This window comes from Dunckerocampus dactyliophorus, chromosome 7, assembly GCF_027744805.1.
Source record: "Dunckerocampus dactyliophorus isolate RoL2022-P2 chromosome 7, RoL_Ddac_1.1, whole genome shotgun sequence".
Taxonomy (NCBI): Eukaryota; Metazoa; Chordata; class Actinopteri; order Syngnathiformes; family Syngnathidae; genus Dunckerocampus; species Dunckerocampus dactyliophorus.
The window spans coordinates 11,040,057-11,054,546 of NC_072825.1; the positions used below are offsets into that span (position 1 = coordinate 11,040,057).

At 39.2% G+C, this 14,490-nt stretch overlaps 1 protein-coding gene across 9 annotated transcripts in view; it reads right to left on the reverse strand.

Moving 5' to 3' along the window:
• Positions 1-14,490, reverse strand: part of LOC129185227 (intermembrane lipid transfer protein VPS13B-like) — a 319,375-nt gene that overhangs the window by 289,742 nt on the left and 15,143 nt on the right. For all 9 annotated transcript variants that reach the window (XR_008572043.1, XR_008572044.1, XR_008572045.1 and 6 more), the window contains exons 5-8: positions 12,137-12,304; positions 11,329-11,510; positions 9,116-9,290; positions 1,675-1,949 (exon numbers count right to left, since the gene is read on the reverse strand). Coding sequence is in view for 5 of the 9 variants with exons in the window: in XM_054782025.1 (XP_054638000.1) it covers positions 1,675-1,949; positions 9,116-9,290; positions 11,329-11,510; positions 12,137-12,304 (800 nt within the window). In the remaining 4 variants the exon portion in view is untranslated. The remainder of the gene's footprint in view (positions 1-1,674; positions 1,950-9,115; positions 9,291-11,328; positions 11,511-12,136; positions 12,305-14,490) is intronic.

The following is a 14,490-nucleotide window of genomic DNA, read 5'->3' on the forward strand; positions in this document are numbered from 1 at the left end:
GAGGTGGAAAAGCGCTGTACAAGTGAAAGACCATTTACCATTTATTCTCACAATCGAGAGGCACAGTCCCAAAGATCGACTGGTCGATCGTGATCAACGTGTTGGCGACCCCTGACCTAAACAATAAAACCCAAATCAGAACAAGGGCATTTTGCCAGATCAGAGATGGAATTTCAGGTGGAACCACATGATAGCAACTCCCATCTCGTTTTCTGGGAGGCCCTGGTTTTCTCTTTGGGGGATGACTATCAGAACACTAAAAATCCCAACTAAAACAGGGATTGTCCAGTAGAGCATTTATTCCTCTGGGTGAAGGTCTGACGGAAGCAGCGACAGAAAGAGCGATGGAGCATCTGGTCAAAACTAACTGGTTGCAAAAAGACAGAGTAGTGATGCTTCAGAGTTTGGCCCATATAACAACTGTGGGTGTGGAGCTGAACTGTGCAGGCCTCAACCCATTCAACTTTTACACAGGAAGCAGGTGCAGAACAAGAAGCAGCTGTGTCTTATTATCCCTACTGATGGAGCAGATTCTCTCACCCTCACTGCCTTCCTCTCCAATTCGCACTTAATCACGTGTGGAGACGAACCTGGAAATTCCTGGAAGTTATATTAAGAAAGGATGTTACTTAAATATCTAAAACTTGCCTCTTTGCTGAACACACACACACTCGTAACTTTTGGGACTGAATTTGTGGAGTAACATGAATTGCCAGAAACAACAGGATTAAAGATTGGGAACCATTTCTGAATAGTCATCCATGTAAAATGTTTAAAACAATGAAACGAGACATCAGTTACAAATTTCCCTCTCCTTGCCTATACCGCACACAGAGATAAAAAGCAGTGAAACTTCATAGGGATCAAGCTGTCCTTTAAGACTCACACTCAAAAAATGACTACAAGATTTAGGGGTGGGGTGCACAGAAGTACTAAACTAGAAAAAAGTGTAGTGAAAAAGGGAAGAGAGGAGTACTGACTGTAAAGAGAAAAATATTCTGTAGCTATATATTTTTTCAAGCCGACACCACCACCAATAAACTCCTGCTTCTCAAGACAGATATAGATAACCAAAACTTTTTATATCTATTAATTTTTTAATTTAGATTTAACGGTAGCTTGTGCACACCTGGAGGTAATACCGACTCAGAGTTGGATTTGACAAACTGTACCTGCAGATTTGACCTTACCAAATATCATGGCATCACTACTATTAACAAAACCAAAAAAAATCACGGTTGCTGAGAAGTCCAAACTGTGGCTCCAAGGGGTTTTACTAGCCAACATATGTCTGTATCGTCAACGATGATAAAGGGCTGTTTGTCCAGCATGTGAAGCATCTGGTCAAATTTCTTCCTCTAAAACAGTGAGAAGTCCCACACGATCAACGGCATGTTTGTTTGTAAGTGAGCTTGGGGGACGTTACGACATTTGCAGCATGTCACAGAAAAGGATCACTCGATTTGCTCACGCTATCCCACCTATTGCACAGTACGGGTCATCTCGCCTTTTTTTATCGTTATCGGAGCTATTTTTATGTTGTATCCGTTTTATCGGTATGTTGTCAAAATTCCTCATATTGGTCTGATAAATATCGTTCACCCTTAAAAAATATCTTTAGTTAGTGAAATTTAGGTAACATTTTGTTCACATAATATTACAATAGTTCATTACCTTAAATGTTAGCGAGGCCTTAGTGCAGTAGAACCCAATTGAAACCATGGGATCCTTGGGTGTGTGTTGTTGGGGATTGCTTGGGACGCCTCCAGTCTCCCTCTGCAAAAAGAGACCTTCTTCCCCCTCCTCTGAGCCTACAAGGGCTGGAACAAAGGACCAAGCCCAAGAGACCCACCCTTGGTAATTCTCTGCAGAAATGTCTGAGTCCATGTAGAACTCTTGACTGGAGTACTGGCTTGGACCTTGGTTCTTCTCTATGTCCATATCCATCCCTGAAAAGCAAAGGGAAGACAAAGAACAAAAAACAAAACAAATTAACAATGTACAAAATAGCAAAGCTGTTGTGTGGCTGGTGTTGAAACTAAACTTGGTGGGTTCATGTAGAACTGTAAAGGATGATTGCATAATATATTACTGTATTGACCTAAATATAAGATATTTTTTCCCTATTGTCCATTTTCAAGGTCTAAAGATTAAACAAAAAGGGCTAGATATTACAATCCCTGTTAGGTCAGCACTTGCTTTGACTTGGCAATTACAGCCACACAGCCTCTTGATGGGGTGACTTTCAAGGGCGGTGATGTTCTCCATCCATATATCATCATCCAATTATGAGACGGTATATTTTTCCCTTTTGTCTTTTTTCAAGGTCTATTGATTTAAATAATATAACATAATTTCTCCCCCCGTTTGTAGCATGGTGCTTCATGGACAGGTGCCCACTGCACTCTTTCTAAGTATATTTCAGAAGCTTTTTGTGAAATCTGAGCTAGTAGAAATAGCCAAATATACATTGATTTAAACAAACACCACCATAATGAGCCACTCTCCGATAACAACCTTTCAACTTTTCACATTTTGTCTATTTCCATGAAGATGGCGAAAGAGGAAGCTGATGTCAATACTCAAGAATGTGTAAGCCCATTCCTTGCAGCCTCATGTCCTCTGCAGAAAAACAATACTGTCCGTGAGGTCACTGCTTAGGAATCCCAGAGGCTAAGGCGGTGAAAATTATGAATTTAATTAAATCTTTCACTCAGTGAATTGGCAGTTGTAACTCTCATGTCATGTGTTATCTCCTCCAGTGTTCCTGTCCTATTTGGTCTTCTCTTTTTTCGCTCAGTGGTAGCCTTTGAGGTGTCACTTCAACAAGTTAAGCCGTTCCGCTTCATGTCACAGACTGACGCAGCCTGCGTTTGAATTATGAGACAATCAAAATAAAAGAGCACTTACCAATCAAATGATCAAAACACAGCGGCTTAAGTAGACTTTGAAGTATTAATCCACAGAAGTGAGTGAAAAATTCCCAGGGAGATGTGGGCTGGACAAATGCATGTTACTGTGACTGAATGCTTTTCCACATTAATACATCCAAAACATAATGACTGAACCTAAAATGACTAAAATCAGCTGAGTATTAATGTCCAAAGTAGGGTTTAAAGCAGCATTTATAACCTGTCAAATAAGCACATAGGTGCTCACTTTAAATAACAAGTGGGTATGCAAGTGAGATGACACTGACACTGACCTAGGAGGACAAACGAGAAAAAGCAATGCCCTCAAAGGCCAGCAGATGTCCGTCCATGTTTATGGAGGGAAAGCTGGACTGGCCAAATAAGCAAATCCTTAATTCTCCTGTGGTCTAGTCTCTAGGTGCATAAGCATAACTTTTCAGTCATGCATTCTCCAGCAAAATTGTATATTTTCAATTATTCAAAGGTCAAATCATATCAGAAGGTTTTGACGAAACAATCTGTGCACCACTCTAAATGATCCTGGTAACTTCCAGCATAATCTAGACCACTAATCAATTGTAAATTTAGAACATTTGTATATGTCTGTATTTTATATTTTCAGACATGACACATAAAATAACCACATAAAAATGAATAATTATGCGGTTAACTGGACCAGCATTAGCATTATTTGTATTACATACAGAGATGCTTGATATTGTCTTTCTGACCCAACATCTGATATACCAATATTATCCAGCGCTTCATTACCGAGACGCATACAGATATTGGCAGCAGCTCTTCCCTCAAACTAATGTCAGGTCACATCTCTTGTAATGAATGAACACAACACTGGCAACAATTTGGAAACCTGCACATTTATCTGTCACACAAGAATCTGTATAAGAACAAAGTCAAGTGCAAACGCTGGACTAATACAATCAGTAAAATTATAAACTGGGCTCATTCAACAAATCTCCTGTCGCCTACTATTTTTGCTGCAGGTATGAAAGCTACATCTGACTCAGAGTGATTCTTCCTGAGGCGTGATATAAGATTAGAAGTTTTAAAAGGAAGACGTCTTACACCCTCCCCTTTCCCCCGCACCCCCAGCACTTCATAACAATTCCAAATGTCATATTTACAATTAGAAGGCGACCACAGACATACTGAATTAGCAAGCTTGTTGTCATGTGGAGCATGACGTTATCACTTGCGCACCAATATCACTATTGGCAGAAACATTACCAATATACTACACTATATACTGGACTACAGAGTATACTACCAAAAATACCGACATGAACAGATATCTCATTTTTATGCCAATATCGATATCCCTAGTTACATCCTATTTAACTTAAGCACCACGAGAATCACATTTCCATTGAATTTATTTGAAATAAAGTATAAATATAATACAAGTCCCTGCTATATAAAATGTTGTATCCCCATTCATATGCTATAGAAAATATTATGATGTATTAAAAAAAAATGTTAAAAGGCCCTGTCACATCACTGAACATATGGCAGCCATATGAAGTTTAAAAAAGCAAGATAGCCTGTGGCTTCAAACCAATGTGTGTGATAGTCTGGTCCCATCAATGGGCCTCTGAGGCAAGTGAGGGCAAGCTCTCCTTCAAAGCAAAGTCTCGCTGCAAACACATCATAGAAAGCCCAAAACATACAATATGTATAGGTCATTGGACAAACTCCAGGCACTTACGTACACAAGCATATAGGGAGGTCACACACACACACGCAGCTACAGACCAAAATATACTGTATAATTCTTCACATGCACATGAAACGGGTCCATTCCAGCAAGTATGTGATCTATGTTTCCAACGTCTGATATTGCCACAGCATTTCACAACTTAATCGCTGCTTGGTGTAGTCTCCTTGACATTACATTTATTAAGGCACATTATAAAAAAAAAAATGTCAAAATTTAACTATACAATGTTCAAGAAAAATTGTGGCAAATAAAACCTTACACTCACAAAACATGTCAGTAATAACAATCATGATGATTGGACACTACATGATTTTTAGATATTGACACATAATTTACTTAATGTTTTATTCACATATAGTAATTTGGCCCCACAACCATAGCCTAGCTTCTTGCTTTGCAGCTGCTGTATGTTACAAGCAAAACATAAGGCGTTCAAGGCGCGTCCCACTCTAACAAGCATGACGGCGACGGAGCTGTAAGGTAACAATTATTAGATTTCAAAAGTTCCTGTACTTTGTTAATATTATGGTTGTAGCAGAAATTTTGTGTGTATTTTGTAAGCAGCACATGGATAGACCACTGCAAAACATTTTACAGGATGCAATTACAGTTAATGTCAGAGCCACTCAATAAAACCACGGTATAGCTGTCAAGCTTTCTTTTCCAATACCCAGGATTAAACCATCAATAAAGAAAAGACCAAACGTTATCCAAGATTAATTTTATCATCACTATACCTCAGTAATGTAACTATTACAAGCGTGGAATTTCCATTTCCCCTTCGACTAACAATTTCACAACACACGTAGAATAGAAGATCCTTGTAAAGATCGCTGCAGGTTCAGAGAATGTGTCATATACATGTTAGGTCAGTCACTTTAAGTGTTGATATGCTCAAATGTGGTACTGGAAAATAAAGACATAAATGCGCTGAAAAGCACATGTTCATGAACAAGCCAGAACCACTCCCTACATCATCCCATCAAACACACGCCCACCAACCCCCCTTTCAGTTTCTCTGTCGATTACTTCCAGCATAACAAGATCTGGAGGCGCTCAGGTTCCAAGAGCTGGTCCCCTCTTGTATATTTTTGTGATAGGATACTAATTCATTCTCAGAGGCTCCACATAGCAGTAGCATGACACCGACTCTTACATCTGGCATTGGAAACCAAACTGCAAGTTGCGCCAACTTGCAGTAAAAGTTCCTGGCCAACAGGCAGGGAGTAGGTCGTTGGGGGTGAACAAAGGAGCTACAGTATATTTGTGCCATGCTCCCACCTTCCTTCTGCCCACCACTTGCTCTATTAGCTGCTTGTGCTACAAAGAGTGTCCAAATCCATTACAAGCTAGGACTCAAAAACTCACTTTTGTTGTGATAAGGACAAGTCAAGGACAAGGACAAGTGATGTGGGGAAAAGGTTTGCTTTTGCTTTGGCTGTGTCTTCAGTTATCTGATATGTTTATGGATTATGTGCATCTTTGTGTGACTATCTGAGTGAGTTTAAATCTATGTAGTTAGGAAGGTTCTGAAGGTTTAGGTCACTATAAAATAATCATACCACAACTGAGTGTGCGAAGATTGAAACGTATAAATGATCCAGGTACGATTCCGTATTATGCAGTGTGGACACATCTGCGAGTGAAGCCAGGATTGTGTATTTTACTTGGCTCCAGGATGTGAGGAGTGCGAGTTCCTCAGCTTCAAAATCAGAAATCAGAAAGAGATGGTCCTGTGTTTGATTTACCCATGTTCCTTCACTTTATCCTTCTATGCACATGGAAGGACTCAAGCCTGATGACAATAGTCTGTACCGAGTTAAAAATGCTGTAATATATTTGTTGAAATAACGGGGGAAAGATACACCATGGTCAAAGAGACATTTATTGCCATTTTTGAAGGAGAAAAACAAAGAAAATGATTTTAAATAATGATTTAACTTTTTTGCTTATTTTCTCCAGACAATGCTAATATCTGTTTGTTTATATTCAGCAGTGGCCCATTCAAGTCCTGCTAAATTTGTAACTGGGAAGTGCACATTTGTTTCCCAAACACTGTCCACACTTTTGGGAGTTCAATGAGTGCAGCCCCCTCACTCTGGCATGTCTTTACTACATGTCCATTTCATTCAAGTTCATGCATTTGTGTATGTGTGTGCCTTTTGTGTTTGATAACTGAGAGAAAAAAGTAATTTCTTGCCTTGGGGACGCACAGAGAAATTTCTTCTTCCTTCCTAATATTCACCAAAACATTTTTTCCTGAGCATCCTAATACCAGTCCAGGGTGTACCCCGCCTGTCGCCCGAAGTCAGCTGGGACAGGCTCCAGCATACCCCCGTGACCCTAATGAGGAGAAGCGGCATACAAAATGGATGGATGGATGGATCTTAATACCTGATGTGCAAAACGGTTCCCAGCACCAGCCAAATTATTGTTGGTGATTTTACAACTAAAAGTGAGTACTATAAGTAACATATTATATATATGTTATACATATTATATATACAGTCTTCCATCGCTATATAGCAGTTCAAATATCGCACCCTCACTCTTATCGCGGTTTATCCAAAATGAATGAATTAATAAATGATTGCTGTTTCATGGTTGACCATGGCCTAGTATTCCATGTGGGAGTGGTACATTTTTGGTTGCTTATTTTGTCCTTCTTCCTCACTCAGTTTCAAACCCATTCTTACGTTTAGAATAAATAAATAAAAGTATTGCACAAATGTGATGTAAAAAAAAAATCTAGCACTAGAGTTGGAGTGTACGTCTATGTATGCCAGATTCATGTCAGGCTGGCATGAATATATCAATCAAGTGACAAACCTCATAGTGAGGATGGACGATAGGCTGATGTCGATCTATTTTTTAATGCCATGTACGATTAACCCACATTACGTTCGAGACACTACAACAACAAGGAACTTTCCAAATGCTAACGTGGAGTTATGTCTTATTATTGCTTACCATCTACTATATTAGGTAATACGTGTATAAAGGTGAATATAAGAGTGTTATTTCATGCTTACAGGGCTCTGATAATGTCAAACATTTTCAGAAGAAACAGGTTTCCTACGCTCTAACTACGAAAATATTCCATTTGTTAATATTGAATCCTACTTTGCGGAAATTCACCTATCGTAGTCGAGTCTGGAACCAATTAACCCCGATAAACTAGGGACGACTAATATATCTGTACAGTATAAGTAGGTAACAACAAGACTTATAAGCAACAATAGCAGAATGATTGGCATATTGCACTATTTTACAGCATAATACATTTTCCTTTTAGCGTGAATTTATGTATTGTTACTGAATTTACATATTTACGCTGGGATTTTTCGAAGCTGTGGTGGTGAGCTGCATGGGAGGGCGCACTGCTGCTGCTGTGTCGTGCCGCTGTTGCATCTGCATTTTTTTTCCATCCATCCATTTTCTATGCCGCTTATTCTCACTAGGGTCATGGGTATGCTGGAGCCTATCACAGCTGACTTTGGGCGAGAGGTGGGGTACACCTTGGACTGGTCGCCAGTCAATCATAGGGCACATATAGACAAACAACCACTCACTCTCACATTCATACCTATGGACAATTTAGAGTCGCCAATTCCGAGAACATTGCAAAACTGTTTAGCATGTTGGCCACAGAGTCAGGAGATTAGGTTTGATTTGAATCTCGGTTGGGCATCTCTGTGTGGAGTTTGCATGTTCTCCCCATGTGTGCGTTTGTTTTCTCCGGGTACTCCAGTTTCCTCCCAAATTCAAAAAACATGCAAGTTAGGTTAACTGGCCACTCTAAATTGACTCTAAATTGAATGTGAGCGTCAATGGTTGTTTGTCTATATGGGCCCTGCGATTGGCTGGTGACCAGTTCAGGGTATACCCCACCTCTCGCCCAAGGTCAGCTGGGATAAGCTCCAGCATACCCGCGACCGTACTGAGGATAAGCGGAAGAGCATAAGAATATGAATGGATGGATTTAGAGTAAAACAGATGCATAGGAAATGAATTGTTCAATAATATATTTTTTTGTTCTAAGTAAGACAATTAACTAAATAAAATGACAATTTAAATATTTTTGCTTGTATAATTCTGTACTGTATAAACAGTATAAATTTAAAGTCCAGGGTTACGATAGCACAGGTGTATCCAACTTGCAGCACGAGAAGATAATGCAAAAATAAAATGTAAGGCTTTAATTAAATTTGAACCTCTAATCGGATTTTTCAATGGATTTTTTTCCCCCAACAGTACACCAGCTGTTGTTCAATGGTAGTTAGCAAGATCATTTCTCATCTTGCATTTCACCAAATGAACTACAGTGACTACTTGGACTGCTTTTTTATGGAAACATAAAAATAAATAAAAAATTGGGGAGTAATAATACATATTTTCAATATTTAAGAGTAAAATACATTCTTGAAATAGTGACACATTTTAACACAACAGCCATCTCACTCACCAGGTGAATTTGTTCCAGCTTCCCGGACATGACAGCTGCCCTCTTCTCGGTCTGTTTCTCTGTGCCCTCCTATTTCACCATAGTAAAGTGCAACTATTAGTTCTAAAATCCGGATAAACATGGGGAGTTGCTGATCTGTAATCGATAACTTCAGGCTATCCACCATGGTTTGGATCTGAGGAGACAACAAAAAATAGGGGAATTCATTTAAATAGGGGGATTAAGCATTTGCTAAATGTTTCTTACCCTGCTTCCATACACCAAAAAAGGAACAATATAGGCGTATACATAACCCGACATAACCCCACATAACCCAAAACGGAGTAACCCAGGGGTAATTTTCGTGTTTTAAAAAAACGGAATATGAGCATATTCCGTTTTTTTCAAAAGGGTTATTGGTGTTTACATGGTCGTGTGCAACCGGGTTATTGCTAATGTTCCGGTTACGGCAGGGTTATTTGACTGCATGTAAACGTACTCAATATTATAATAGGTCGTGGATTAATTTGTACTGAAGAGGGGACAATAGAGAATCTATCTATATTGTCTTTTTCTGTGATTCCACTAAATTAGATTCTTCCCAAACTCAAACTTAATTAGTGAGTGAAGGAAAACATTTTTTTTTAAAAGAGGTCTGTAAAGAGTTTAAAGGTTTTGGCCATAGAGATCACTGATTAATTAAGGGTGCACTCACTAGGGCATTTGTGCCGTGCGAGACTTGGGCAAAATTCCCCCCTATCTCTCCCGTTTGCTTGGTTCATCACTTCTACACTGTATTACTTGTATTACTGCAATTTCCCTGACTTAGGTCTCATTTCAAGCCGTTCTGATTTTTTTTTTTGTGCAAGGTGGCAGTTAATTATGTCTTGTCTTGATTTCGCACACAAATTTAGCTGCTGCTGAGCAAGTGTGCTGTGGGTTGGACTATTATTGAGTCTTTGTATTTTAGCTTCGGACCAAACCAAACCAAAAAAGAAAAGATCCCAAAATTCTTGTCAGTGGAGGAAGGGAATGAAACTATAGACAGGAACCCCAACTCAATGTTCTTCACTGATGTGAGAAAAAAGGAAATCGTTGATATTGTCAATACATGTGAAGCAAAAACATCAAGTGATTGTAATGGAATTGAAATGGAAACGATAAAAAGTAATTAAAAAAGGTCATTAATGAGATCACAGAACCGCTGATGTACATCAGCAACTTGTTATTTCAAGCTTTTATATTTCCAAAAAAATGAAAATAGCTAAAGCAGTACCAATTTTCAAAAATGGAGACAAACATAAATTCACAAACTACCGACGAGTTTTCTTATCACCACAACTTTCCAAAATCACTGAAAAACTATTCAACAACGGGTTGGACTTTTTATGAATACGAATAAATTGCTCGCAGACAGCCAATACGAATACAGAGTTAACATTTCATGGCACTAATCCAAATTACTGCGGAAACTACCAACTCTATAGACAGCAGAAAGTGTGCAGCTGCAGTATTTATGAATATGACAAAATCTTTCCATACGATTAATCACAATATCCTAATTAAAAAAATAGGAAAGGTATGGAATCAGAGGGTTCATATTGAACTGGGTAAAATGCTACTTAGCAAACTGGAAACAATATGTGAAGCTAGGAGAATATACATCTGCGAGCTTAAATGTATCATGCATACCTCAGTGATCAATACTGGGACCAAAGTTGTTCAGTCTATATATTAATAACATGTGTAACGTCACGAAAGACCTAAAGCTAGTATTATTTGCAGACGATACTACTGCATTTTGTTCTGGGGAAGGCAACACAAGAGCTAATAAAAAAAGTCACAGATGAAATGACTATACTAAAAAGATGGTTTGATAAAAAGACTATCCTTGAACCTAAGTAAAACTAAAATATTGCCATTTGGTAATAGCAGAAATTACACTTTTTCACAAATACAAATTGACAGCGTGGACATTGACAGAGTGAATGAAAATCAATTTCTGGGGGTCATAATGGATGATGATATGAGCTGGAAATTTCACATTTAAATATACAACTGCTGGATTTAAAATGCATACCTAACATTACAAGACATGCATCTGTAATATAATAAAGACCCTTTTGATCATTGATCATACTTTTGGAGCATAAATTATCTAATACAAAACATGTTTTCAGCATTGGTATTGTGGCAGTCATTGTGCTGCCCCGTTTTAATTCAGAGCTACTCACCTTGATGACAGATGGGATCTTAGAATTGATGTTGTCATAGCTAAAATGAAGACGTGTTCGAAAGGAGCATTTGTACAGCAGTGGGTCCTGGTAGAACTCAATCTTGCCGCTTGCATTCCGCTTGTCTAAGCACACAGTGCAATCTGCAAAGTTGATGACTTTCCGAAGAACCAACTCTGGAGCTGCAGAAAGAGCAGAGTAACAAATAAAATCAAAGGAGTGGAAAAACAAGAAATGAAGGTGATCTCAATTAGAGGGCGCTTATGCAAGGCTTAATTTGACAGAGGAATTGAGGAATGGTCTTTGTGTCCTTGTAGACGTTATCATTCTTGGAAATCTGTGAGTCACTTTTTTTATCCTGTCCTGCAGTATGATTGATCTGTATACCCTATACTGATTTGTATACCTTATTGTATTGTATTGCCGGTACAGACTTACTGCACAACAGGTGAGTCTGGAATACTCCTGTTGTATTTTATTTTATTTATTCTGTATGCCACTGGACACTACATGGTTTTAGAGGGGGACAGACAGAGGAAATGGAGAGGACATAAGAGAAAAGGTAGGGTAAAGAGAGCAGGCCCAAACGGCCAGGGCATCCCACAGCGCAGAAACACAAGGGGCACGCTCCTACAATGCAGAAGAGTGGGGAACAGAGCACAGGCACCACGCCCACAGCCAAGAGGGGCCCGAAGAGGGAAAGGAGCACAACTGACCCACTGAAGGCCACCATACACAGTGTGTGGCGCATCTACAAATTATTTTTATTACCTCAAAATCACAACTAACATGAGAAGCCTTTGCTTACCCGTGATGTCCATGAAGGCCCTTTCCCACAGATCGTCAACAGTGTAGCATTCTGCTGAAGTAATGTTGATTGACAACACGATGTCATCCTCAACGTACTTCAGTATCAAGTTGTTCACCAAAACATTCACATTATTCACCACACGTCTGATCAGGCTCTGAACATAACCTGAAACAAAAACAAGCATATAAATGAGAAGCATGATGAACAACACACTATCTACACGTTATAGACACAAGAAAAACACGTATGATGTTGGACAAGATGACCTGACTCACAATCTATACTTTTTCTCCAAAGATGTTTGACAGGGTAGAAATCCAGGGATCTGCATGGGCTTGTTCATTTCTTCCACACCAAATCGTTCAGACTATGCAACATTTTTTTGCACTGAATCTTAGTCTTGCTGGAACAAACCAAACTGTTCCCATTGAGTTGGAAGCAAACTTAGTGTGCGAAAGTATTAAGACTAGGGTTGGGCATCGTTTCAATTTGAACGATTCTGGTTTCGGTTCTGATGCCGATTTCTCGTTTTGAGGAATAGCTATCATGGGTGCCCGGCAGCCATGCAACCGTTGGCCAATGACCTGTTCTGCTGGGAGCAATGCATTATGGGTAGAAGTTAAAATAGCTGTTGTTTGTTATTTTAAACTGGTATTGGTACTTGTCTTGTATATTTCCTAGCTACCTTTTGAGTGTTAAGATGCAGTGTGATGATTTGGGGTTGCTTTGTAAGATGACACTGTGAGTCAGACTATTACACTGAGTAATGACCTCCTGTAATTTCAGATGGGTTGACAAGCTAATTGTGAGTTTTCTCATAGCTCATGATTGGCTCCTGTTAAATAAAGAGCTACCTGGTCCTCACGGACTTGTGCGTGCCACAATATGTAATTTTATGATGTAGACATGTGAGGCTTATAGTCCAGTGCGGCTTATATGTTCACATCTGTTTGTCTCTCTAAACTTAGTGGGTGCGGCTGAAGTAGTGGTGTGTCTTATATACTGGAAGTTACAGTAATATAAAGTTTTGTTTAAGTGTGATGACAGCTGCTGGGATTTTGTGCAGCAGAAGTAAAATTACTTAAGTACAAGAAAAAGCTGTAATAGATTGTTTCATCAGACTTAGGGGAGCCACAAATCCCTAATACTCAGTCATATCCATAAATATTGGGGAAAAGCCAAAAGTACATAACATTACAAAACAAAGTGAGACTATAATAAAAACATTGCACACAGAATCCTCCAAATCATCGGATCAACGCCATCATTTATTTCGCCTGTGTGCCGTTTCACACAGCCAGTGTAAAACATATAAACATCTAGTTTTCCCTTTATTTTCAAAACGGAATGTTTATCTTCCTGTATTTTCATGAATATCCTAAACAGTAACAGAACTAATAACGAAGCAGCACTAAATGGTGCTCCTGAAGGAAAATAATTATATGAATTACCAAGCTGTTCTACTGTGCCTGACTAGACATGACAAAAATATCATGAGTTTGATGACTGACCATTTAGAGGTAGGAGGCGAGGGTGACGTACACTCAGTGTACAAACGCAATGTGTGTTTGTCACATAGGTGCCTGGCCTTGCTTGCATGTGCTTGCCAAAGTTTGTGTGTGTTCTGGCTGCTCTTGCGTGCATGAGTGTGCCTGTGGTTCTGAGGTCAGTTAGAATGTTGCAGTTGCATCAGCAGCCTGGACATAAACCAGCACTGTTATTTCCCTTTTTGGATCAAATTTGTCCTCTACTGGGATGTTTTTGCTCATGTTACATTTGTCTTTTTCTTGCCTCACACAAAGTCCCTCTATGAACTATCGCACTCTTATGACCTTCTGAACGATTGACATGGCCGGTCTCGATCCTGCAGCCAAAGACATTTCAACCATAAAACAAATGGGAAGAGTTATAAAAACGCATTTGTGACTTCAACAGGACAAGTTTCTTGTCTTCAATACAAATACCGTAAACTCCGGACTACTGAGTGCACCTGAATATAAGCCGCACCCACCAAATTTAAAAGAGAAAAGAATGTTTCTACATATAAAGGCCACACTTGTATCCACAGGTATCCACGTTGTAACATGGGATATTTACACAGAAAGACACACTACAAACCTTGCAATCCTACCTACACTCGGTGTTCCCACTAGGGTGGGCGATCATTTTTATATACTGGTAAACGGGTATAAATTCTTCCAATGATAATGACATATCGGTATAAATGACAATTTCAAAGGGAAAAAAGCAGAGTTGATGACATGTTTTTCCTGCAACTGCGCGCTGCGGCACACTGTATTGTAAAAAGTAGTGGCTTATAGTCCAGAATTTACGGTAGATCATTTTAATAT